General features: G+C 38.5%; 1 protein-coding gene across 2 annotated transcripts; it reads right to left on the reverse strand.

Moving 5' to 3' along the window:
• Positions 1-110: 110 nt before the first annotated feature.
• LOC136410951 (sodium-dependent noradrenaline transporter-like) lies at positions 111-10242 on the reverse strand. Of its 2 annotated transcripts, none has more exons than XM_066393331.1 (15): positions 10057-10242; positions 8340-8623; positions 6480-6638; positions 3130-3195; positions 2861-3079; positions 2435-2629; positions 2196-2379; positions 1710-2087; positions 1538-1662; positions 1316-1428; positions 1124-1264; positions 973-1072; positions 813-913; positions 583-750; positions 111-525 (listed from the first exon to the last, which is right to left on the reverse strand). In XM_066393331.1, exons 2-15 carry the CDS (start codon positions 8539-8541, stop codon positions 427-429), a joined length of 2250 nt encoding a protein of 749 aa, XP_066249428.1. In that variant the 5' UTR covers positions 8542-8623; positions 10057-10242; the 3' UTR covers positions 111-426. The 2 variants fall into 2 exon arrangements, with proteins under 2 accessions (XP_066249428.1, XP_066249427.1); XM_066393330.1 differs by having other exon boundaries at positions 8340-8706; positions 10030-10242.
• Positions 10243-10969: the final 727 nt, after the last annotated feature.

Raw genomic sequence — 10969 nt, forward strand, 5'->3', positions numbered from 1 at the left:
TCAGAAATGCTACTTGTCATTTATTAATTATCGAATAAGTCATATATAGAATGTATAGCCTCAAAATAGAAAACGCCGGGAAAGTTTTTCCAACATGGCCGCTAAGGGCTGATTGCCAAGTTGTTTGTTTTAAGTAGAAATATGCTTGTCTGTTATCAGGGAAATAATACTAACGTTTAGGAACTACTTTACATGTATTTGGCAAGCTCTCTCGTTCCATTAATGTCAACTATCTTAAATTCATAGTAACAAATTAAAATATTTAACGTCGAAGGCAATTCTGTTAAATATTTTAAAATTATCTTACTCCTATTGCTGGATATGTACACTTACTCATAAAAAATATACAGAGTTTCATTGTATTGTACTGTACTTAAGACTAGAACTACGGACTAAAAAAATTAATTTATACATTATAGAAACAATTTACACAAACAGCCAGTGTTTGGCCTTAAACCTCCTAACTAGTTTGCTCCTCCTAATGTCCTCGTGTTCCTCTATGGGAGATATTGAGAGAGCCATCCTCTGAAAAAACATAGTAAAAGAACTCTTTTGAAAAATGTAGGTACTACAAATAATAACCTCTCTAAAAGAACCAGCAGTTTTGCACAACTGCACAATGGCCCCTAAGGGAATCATCATGATTGAAGATAAGGCTAGAGACCATCCCACCCATTCCGCCCAATTGGGGTACAAGTAGTCATTGTAGACTAATGGTTGATGGTAGAGAAGCCCGAACATTACTACACACTATAAAGAAAATAATCGATTACGTTTCTATTATTCTTTGACCATGAGTAACTTGTTAATACCACAATGAAACTGGGGCTAATAAATTTCCAGCAGACCCTCCAATAGATGCCAGGTTTGATGCCCAGCATGGCTTCCACGTCTTGGGTCAACCGGTCCAAACCTGCCCATAATCTTCATTACTACATAACTGATTATAATTAACTAATACGGAGAACTCACCATAAAACCATGAGACCGCAATTGCTTCAAATAGAGCTGAGCATAGCAGAGATATTCCTGCAGAGTATGTGTCAAACAAGTGAAACATGTAAATTCCTCCCTGTAACGATAATTTTTAATGCTAAATCTCAAGTTATAGTTAATTTTTTACCGGCGTTACGTTGATTAGAGCCACAGAAAATGAAGTCAAAATGACAATCAGAGTGAACGTCTCTCTGGCGTATTTCCGATCTCTGAAGAAAACTGAGAATTCGTCCATGAGACCTGTTATCACACACTCCAGCCCTCCCATCTAAAAAAAACATTAATTTTTCCAGGATTCGAAACCTAGCAAACAACTTACAGCCGAGTCCACTCCCAGCATGATCAGCATAAAAAAGAAGAGCACTGACCACAGATGGGAGCCTGGAAGAGTTGCCACTGCTTCTGGATAGACTTGGAAAACCAACCCTGGTCCTGAAATGGTAATCAATTTATTATGGGATTTATACCCGAACGCCTTTCAAAAATTGTTTACTGGTAAACCTCGTAAGTGGCAATCATATTAGGCTTATCAGGTACTCACCTTCTGTGGCTACATATTTAATATCAACCCCCTGCTTATGCGACATGTATCCCAAATAGGTAAAAATCACAAATCCTGAGAAGAAGCTGGTGAAGCAGTTCACTATGGTGGTTATAATGCAATCCCTAAAACCTCAATTAAACTCCCGTTTTTATCAATCATGTCCACTCACCTGTAACAGTTATTATGGAAAGTATTGTAGCTGGCATAAGACAGATGTACCCCAAATCCAGCCCCGACAGAGTAAAAAATCTGGACAGCTGCGTCCACCCATACTTGAGTTTCTTTTAGCTTGGAGAGTTCGGGTTTCAAGTAGTAGGAAATCCCTCCCAATGCTCCAGGAAGCATCAGACCACGAGCCAAGAGGATGGTGAGTACTACATAGGGCATGGTGGCGGTCACCCACACCACTTTACCCGACGATTTTACCCCTTTGAAGAGAGAGACGTAGAGGAGGCAGTAGATAAGGACGAGGCAGACCACCAGCTGCCATTTGGGATAGCCCATTTCGTGTAAACCATCACTCCATTGCATCTCCAGGACTGCGCGGCTGAAAAGAGAAAATACTTGTAGTTTAGAGAATCACCGCATCTTTAAGGAATGCGTTGCATGATTTCATAGCTTAGGACAACAACCGACAGGTGTCGCTCAGACTTACTGGAAGAATTCGAACGCAGGGGTATGTTTGGTGTTCCAGGTGCTAGCGTTAAGCCCCAACGAAGTTCTGTTGGTCTGATTCAAAGTTCTGATTTCCCAACACTGTTCAGTGTTCCATGTGTTATTGCAATGTATCCAGGGCAGCTCTTCCGATATACTCGAGCCCAGGTAATAGAGAGCCCAAGCTGCAGTCACAACTTTACACATATAGTTTAAAAATAGATAAATTTATGCACATACCAAGAATGACATTGTAGTAGAAGGACACATAGAAGGCGACCAATACTGCGCAGAAGCCTACGCCCTTAAACAGCGGACATATCCGCCATAGGCTAATTGGTCCCTGTCTATTGAATTGGCCTAAGATTAGTTCCATATAAAAAAGTGGCACGGCTCCGAACACTAACATTAGGGTGTATGGGATGAGGAATGCACCTGAAACCGTAGGATAATGCAAACATATTTGTGGTTGAATACCTGTGGCGCCATCTATGAGCGGGAAGTGGCGCCATCTAATGGATAAATCAGTGCAAAATCTTTTTTCTCTCTTAAAGCACAATAAAGCCTTAATTAATTCATAAAAGTTGCTCACGTGGAATGCGGATAACAAAAGGTCTTATTAATTGCGCCCTTTTTATGCATCTAAAGGCGCTTTTAATTACTTACCCCCTCCGTTCTTGTAACACAGATAAGGGAAGCGCCATATATTGGCCAAATCCACTGCAAATCCTATGATGGACAGCAGGAAATCGGTATTGGAGCCCCAAGTTTCCCTGTTGTCTTCTGCGGTAAATGAGTCTGGATCGACTTCTCCTGCCTGGCTGGAAGTAGGAGAAACCACAAAGGATTCATGTTCGTCCTCCTCAAGTTGAACATGGAGATCCTCTGTAACATTTCTCCATAAGTTTCCTTTCATTTAAACAATTGGGACTTACTTTTTCTTAAGGTGCAAGTAATTACGAGGTTGGAGGAGGCGTTGTTGAGTCTGGATCGGCCTTTGCCTGCAAATGATGATAGATTGAAGATAGAGTTATTGAGCTTGAATAAGTGGAGTATTGTCCTCATGAAAATTCATCGGCGTCAAAGGTTTATAATTTCACGGTTTTTAAAAGATTTCACCATAGCAGCTTTTCCCTGCAAACAATGGTAGTTTGGGGTTAGAGCCCCTGAATAGAGACAAACAAAAGTATCTGCTCATCGCCCAGTTTGTGTTTAGCAGAAAGTTTTTAAATGAGCTTTTAAAGTTTAAAGGAGCTTTGCCAAAGAAGCTTGCCGGCAGTAATTAAGACGGATTTATTCGAATGCTCGCAGAAGAGCTTCCAAACAATAATAATTGTCGCAAGTTTTTAAGTCTTTGTCTCAATTTTTCGGGATAATTACGATGTTTTAGTTTCGGCATTTTCTAGTTTTGTTTCTTTGAATTTTTGTCAGACTCTACGCCGCTGTTTATTGATTGTTTATGGTCAAAATTTCATTATCCGTTAAAGTTGAGTAGATAACACTGGTAGTGCTGTTCATGTAAAAATTCGTTAGCACATTAAGTTCTTATTGACCCATAGAATTTTCCAAATTAATCCTTTGTTCTTACAGTCTTGTACTGCAAATTACAGCCTTACTACGCCACTGCCTCTTAACTGATTAAATAGGAAATTTGAGTGTTTATTCATCATTATTTATATATTATCCGCAAGGAATTTCATTGACGTAAGGTATCTATTGTAATTTAGATGCTATAAATTTTCTATAGGCAGTGGCGTACTGAGGTCTCTGTACATTCTCTTTTGAAAGGAAAATTATCCGTTTATTTTGGAACAAAATAAAAGAAAGCTTCTTCTACGTTTCTGATTATCAAAAAATTAAGGATATTTACACATCCTGAAGATTATTTTCTAACAAAAAATTTAGAGACATATCTTTTTTTCGATTTCTAATTTCTTGTTTGAAACATTTCATGGTCACCCCTTTTATAAAATTAAATGAGAACCCTCACGTCACTGCCTTTTTTTTGCTTCTTTACCATAATTTAAAAAAACTATTCCCCTCTAAAATCCATTAGCGTAGTTAAAGCTAAAACGTTACGATAATTAAATAAAAATTAATAAGCATGAAGGGCAATGACTGTAACTGCAATATTATACTTTGAAGGGCCTAGATATGATTCAAGATGGTGCCTTTAAAAAGTCGAGAGGTTCCACTTAAAAGAGGCCTGTGCAGGGATTAATCTCGTCCTTGGAAGGGGAGGGGGGCTTAGAGGCGCAGCTCTCGTCGTCCTTGGTGAATTTTTATTGTGTGCAACGAAAGGGGGAGAGAGCCGACAGCAATTACATGTAAATGAATAAATTCGCGTCTCCTCAGGTATTTCCAATAGCGACGCAAGGTGGAGAATTCCTGATCGGTTTCGATAATATGCCACGCTGAAGGCCTTCGATGGCGTCATAAACGGCCAGGAATTAGAGATTGAAGGATGAGAAATTTAGTAAATCGAAGAGGATTTAGTTAAAAGTGTTAAATTGTTAGGAAAAGATGTATTCAGAAAATTTATGGGACTCGGTAGATTATTGTATGTGTAATTATTAAAACCTCCGTTGGTGTGCAAGCCCGGGTTCAGTAGACAAAAATTTGAGCATTCTTCTTTACATCAAGCTTTCTTTAAATTTATCGCTGATAACGCCAGTGTTTTCAAGATAATTTTAAAAATTAATTTCCTGTTGGTTTGGTTTACTCAGGCGATCATCCAATCCTTATTGCAGCGGCGCTCAAGCCCTGATTCAGATGGTAAAACAGTTATACCAACAGCCTATATTCTAACATCTTTTCTGATTTCCATCTGGAAACGTTACTGCTTTCGAGCCTGCAAATTTATAACACTCAACAAGTATAATATGGCGACGTAGAATCTAATTTTTTACGTTCAAATTATGCATCTCAAATTGGCATCTGCAGAACCGTAGACAATTTATTTACCATTTTTTAAGTCAATTTTCATGCCATCCCAAGATAAGACCATCATCACATGCGTTCATTCGCGTGGAAATCAGGGAATTTTTCAGTCAGGACGCCACTGGAGTTTAATCACGATTGAGACAAAATCTTTTCAAATTTCACATTTTTATCCAACGTTATTTTGAAACATAAATTTTGAAAGCCGCGGCGTTTCGTACTGAATATATTCCGACATCCTCAGGATTTCTCCATCACTAATATCACCAAGTTCTCTCTAGTTAAGTATTGGAAATCTGACGGTTTATTAAACCGTAGGTATTGTCGGGTATCGGTGACGGAGCAGGGGACGACCGAAAAGGGAATAACTCCGATATTGGAGGCCTGGAATGCGGTAATGTGCAGCCAGCTTGGCTTCTGGAACGGTGCGGAATGTCCTAATAATTGTCCGAATGGGAAAGAAGCCCACACTGACGACTCTCTTTTCGATAAGGTTCGCGAAGCACAGGTAAGTGCGTCGTTTCGGACACATTACCGAGAATATCTCGAAATCTGACGAAGTTGTCTCTGTCTCCACCTTTGCCGCTTTTCACCTATGAACTAAATTGGCCAACATGCAGGACGTACATAAAATGGCGTGCAACTTGCTCAGAATGGTTTTAAAGAATTTGAAGAAGCATTTTCTGTAATGTGAGAAATAAGTAAATGTTCAGCATGGGCATGTAAATAATGTTGGCAAGCGGCGATTATGTAGGCTTAAAATGTTTTTCCTGCAGACGAACCTTCTTGAAAAATCTTTTTGACCCGACCCTGTTTGCACCCAATTAACAAGGGAAATTGGCTATCCTCGTTGCACCGACCTTATTAAACGAAATCGACTTGTAATTGTTTATAGCTCTCGGGTGTCACTTCGCTAACCTCGTTATCTTTAATAGCTACATTAAGGCGTCCAATCCGGACGCCTCGCGTCCCGACGCTCTTTCTTCTTTACCATCAGCGTCTCCCGCTTTTTTACGGCCCGATTATCGGCGATCAAAGAGGCCCGATTCTTTTCTACATATCTCAATACAAAGATAAACGACGGCATTTCGGCTCTAGAGAAGAGAGCGGCTCTAGATAGAGCCGGAGAGAATCGATAATCTCTCTCTCCTTTATTAAAAGTCCTCGAAGTTGTTTATGGAATTCCAATTTGAGCCGAGTGTCTCGTAATGAACATTGCTTGCCCAATTTCAAGTGCGAGGTTTATTAATTGAGCCATTAGGGATGCAGGTGTCCGATGGACATCCATGGATTCTCAAGACTTCCGATCATGCTTAAAAATTTGAAAATTAGGATTGTTTGGTACCTGAAACCAAGGGGGTGCTGTTGGAAGACTCGTATCCGTCATCCAAAGTTGAGGTGGGGGTTGAGTGAATGGTAGTAGTCTTTTTTAGGTCCTCGTCACTTTTTTCGGCCCTCAGAGTCTCGTTACTGCCGAAGTCTTCTGCGGGGACTCCGTTTTGGCCTGAAAAAGTCCCATTACAACAGCTTTCATCATAAATTACTAGAATTGAGAAAAAGTAATTAAAAATATATTAAGTGGATGCCGACGCCACTAATGCCTCTGTTACATACATATGTATGTATGTGTTTGAGGATATGCAGAAAAATACTTAGCTGTTCAGTGGTCCTCCAGTGGCGATGTTAGATATTTTTTAACTCTTGGCAGAATATCCAACTACTTCGTGATGTTCCAGTGGCGGTGGCAATTTTCCGCTATCCATTGCCCGAAGCAGAATTTCTTGCTGATTGATTTTTAAAGAGCAGGAAACTGACTGCTAGGCCAATGATGCTCAGGGTGCAAATAGCATGTAGAAAAACTTGTAAAAAAACGATCAAATATTTAGGGCCGCGCTAGAGCCAGTGCCAATTTTTAAATTCTGGATTGAGTCGAGCCTCTCGAATCCGCGCCATCTACGCCAATGATATTCGTTCTACAAATCGAATATCTGTATGAGAATTTGTGGGGGTACCAAATTTTCAACCTTTGCTGGCCTTAACCAGAGTTTATCAGCCATTTTGAATAGTTAAATTTGAAACACTTATTTCAGCCATTTTTTTCTGGACTTATAATAGTAAATTAAAAGAAATATCTATTATTCTATAAATTTCGCTAGTGCTGTGTACATATCCTGGAAAATCCAGAGAAATGCGCACCTTAATATATGCACTATGTTAATGCGGTTATAATTAAGCGAAACGCGCATTTATACGGTTTGTTGTGAGTCGCCACTGATTGCGGCGCAAAATTGCGGACTGTATTAAACGCAAATTAAGCCCAGATTTCCCTTTTACTCTCCACGATTTTCTGGAAAATGCAGAATTTCGAAATACTATGTTTTATCTCTATGGATGTTACGAAATTCCATTGTGCAAGCTCCACAATGCACAGTTTTGAAATCTTGATACGAGTCTGTACTTGGTTAATATCACTATTATTATTAGTTTTGCGTAATGTTAGTTGGGTCAGATTCGAAGTGGTTTAATGGATTTAGTGATAAAATTTAGATTAAAAGGAGCGGTCTGCGCATTGCTGAGAATGTATTTAATTTTCGTGTATCTTTGTTTCAGATCCGATTCGCTTGCGATTGCTAAGTTAGGGCCTAGACTGGGCAAAGTTATGGATTGATATTATACTTGCTTTCTGAGTTATGAGTTATCGAAATTGGAACTCTGCCCGATGCTTTGATTGAGTTAATGATTTAGAACGCCCTACCTCTAGGCCTGTGTTTGCGATATTCCACTAACGGCTCAATTTGAGTGAAATTGCATTGCGATACTTTATTTACCTTCTAAGTTATGAATTTTCAGAATGTAATAAAGATGTATTTCCATGACAAAAATCCTCTACAAATGGTTATATATAGCGCGAAAATTCTGCCTTCATTCCTTAACCGAATTCCCCGGAAAATTCCGGTCTGAAATGATGTGCAACAGTTGCCAATTCTGTTTCAATTTTAGTGTTGTAACAAGGCTCAAAAACAAAATGGTGGGCACTAAGAGCGTCCTCCATCTGCTTTATGCTTCTCTCGAACCATCATCTCTGACACGTCATTTCAGGCTAAAATTTCCTGCAGAATTCAAATAACTGCGTAAAAATTCGAAAAATCTGAGATTTTTCAAAATTCTCAAAATTTTCAAAATTGAGAATTCAACTAGAACTTACTTTTGAAAAACATTTCGGAAAAGCTGCGCGACTTGGGCTTCTTCGGCTTGGCGCAGCTCCTCAAGATGTCCGCTGACCCTTTGCGCTGTTGTCGCTTCTCGTCTTCCTCCTTAAGGTTGTTCTGGACCGTAGAGATTTTCTTCTGTTCAGCCATCGCCCTTCTAAAGGGCTTCAAAGGAATGCTGTCGTATACATGCGACATCGCAATCAGCGGCGGAGCGACGTGCCGCGCATCATGATTATCAACGGCAAAAAGAGGAGGAACGTTGACCACGAAACAGTCTCTAATTTCAACCGATATAATTAGAAGCTTTAGACTTAATTAGCCGCTTTGGGTGTAAATTGGATTGTTTTTAGCTGGTCTGCGCTGATGAATTACCCATGGTATTGATGGGAAAAGTAAATATTGCATGCGGGGGAGAAAATTATGTCTACCAGGGACAAATGTGAGGTACTTTTGTGATTATGACCAGTACTACATCACTTTATCTGGTAAATTGGTAAATTCAGACACAGCTGTCATAATATGAGTGACAGAAGTGATGCGTGATATGTCTGTCAGAGCCACGATTGAGTTTTTTATTTGCAAAAAAAATGTTTAAACTTTCTTACTGGCCTCTGTAGATGCATTAATGACTTTGCAAATCCTAGATCGGAGGCGTTGATACGCCTTTGATTTTTTCTCCAGTGAGATTAAATTCAGTGTATTTATTTTAGAATGAAATCATCCGTAAGTTGGTTTAAGGATACGTCTTTGACTTTAATATAATTGTTAAAGAATAAAAAGGTGTTTCATGTCATAATAACTCTTCCACCTCTACATTATAAGTGATGACTTTGGTCCAAAAATGGCAGAAGGTATGATGTGTCACGTTTAGCCGCCATTTTGAACTTTTGTTTCTTGTCATGTCAATTTAACTCGAAGTAAAATGGGGGAAACATGACATGAGGATGGCGGAAAATATAGTTATTCAGTTGCGAACGCCATGCCGAAACGCTATAATTTCCAAAATTCCAATTTATCTATATGTAACGACGTTAAAGTATTTAATTAAAAAAACGTCTAGTTAATTCTCTGGCTCTCAAATAATATTTATAACATTTTTTTAATTCTCTTGGATTCAACCATGTTTAACACTAGCGTTGCAAAGAAACCAATAAGTGCAAGTTAAAAAAACTTTTACCGAAAAACAGTCTGTTAGCAAACGTTTAATCACAATTTTTTCGAACTTTCTAGGCAGGAAACGCGACTTTGATTAGTGATACAAAGCCGCCTCTTCAGCAAAGCTAACTTTTAATAAAAAAGCAATATTCCAGCACGATGAAACGCGATATTAAGCCGAGCCTTACAGTTTCAATTTTTTAAAAATCCCCAGCCCCGGGCGCCTTTTTAAAGAGTTTGTGTTGGAAATTTTGCGTGTGTATATTTTGCCGGTAAAGGACCTAATCAAACGGTCGTTTATCCAAGAAAAATTTACATTTTTTCACCAAATTAATCCTTCAATCTAAAATTCAATATTTGCTACAAAACTAAACTAAAACACTGAACAGAAGAAACTTAAGTTTTAGAACTCCCAACCTTTATCGCTCTATATAACGTTTATAATCCACCGCTAATCTCTTTAAAATTTGTGCCTTTACTTAATCGTTTTCCTTTAATTCATCTTCCAAATGCTAAAAAACAATTTACCAGCCAAGAACAATCCACTGGACACACCTTCGGATTTTACCGACCACTGAAAGTTCGCACAGAATAACACAAAAATAACTTTCTTAAGTTTCTTTCTACTTTCAGCTGAAGTGGAGGAGAAAGTTAGTTTGATGGACGTTTAGCGTGAGGCGTCGACGTCGCACTAAAGGTCTCGCGACGCTCTGGAGAGGATGAGAAGCACCAAGAGGTCGGTTCAAGAGATCGCGCGCTTCTGCTTCGCCAAATCGAAGTTTAGCGGAAGAATTGGGTTAGTAAAGGACATGAGCGGAAATTTTGGAAATGCTATAAAAGTCTGGTAATTGTTATAATCGAAAACATTTCTCCAAGGCAAGCTATGAAGACCTCTAAAAGGGTTTTTTATGATGTCTGGAATAAATTTCGAAAACTATATTCTGTAAATTTTTTGGATAAATCCTTTTAAAGATTTTTGAAATTTTTGCACCTTGCAAGTAGTTTACAGAGACTATGAAGATTCTATTTGGATTGTTTTGGGATATTGTTCTTCAAATTTTCATATTGCTTTAAAATTCCTGGTTAACAAAAAGTACGGTTTTGAAGGCACTTTTTCATTCGCAAGAAATTTTCTGATTCTCGGAAGAATTTCTTACAGATCGTTATGGATGGCTAGTAGTGTTTTTGAGGAGTTAGGAATTATTCTTACACTCAAGGATTGCCGACAAATTTTTGTCTGCGCTCAAAAAATATATAAATGATTTCTAGACTGTCCAGAGATGTGAAACATCTTCCAAGGCTTGATGGAGTTCCTGTTGATTTTATTTCGATTCTTTTAGAAAGTTCTAAGGGTTTTTTCAGATTTTCGAATTTTTGTGATACGTAGGAATTTGTAAAAATTTTTGGTTTGTATTTTTTTAAAGAAGTTTTTAACCTTCGTTAAATACTGGAAATCTCAAATGATTTA

This window comes from Euwallacea similis, chromosome 9 (assembly GCF_039881205.1).
Source record: "Euwallacea similis isolate ESF13 chromosome 9, ESF131.1, whole genome shotgun sequence".
NCBI classification, from domain to species: Eukaryota; Metazoa; Arthropoda; class Insecta; order Coleoptera; family Curculionidae; genus Euwallacea; species Euwallacea similis.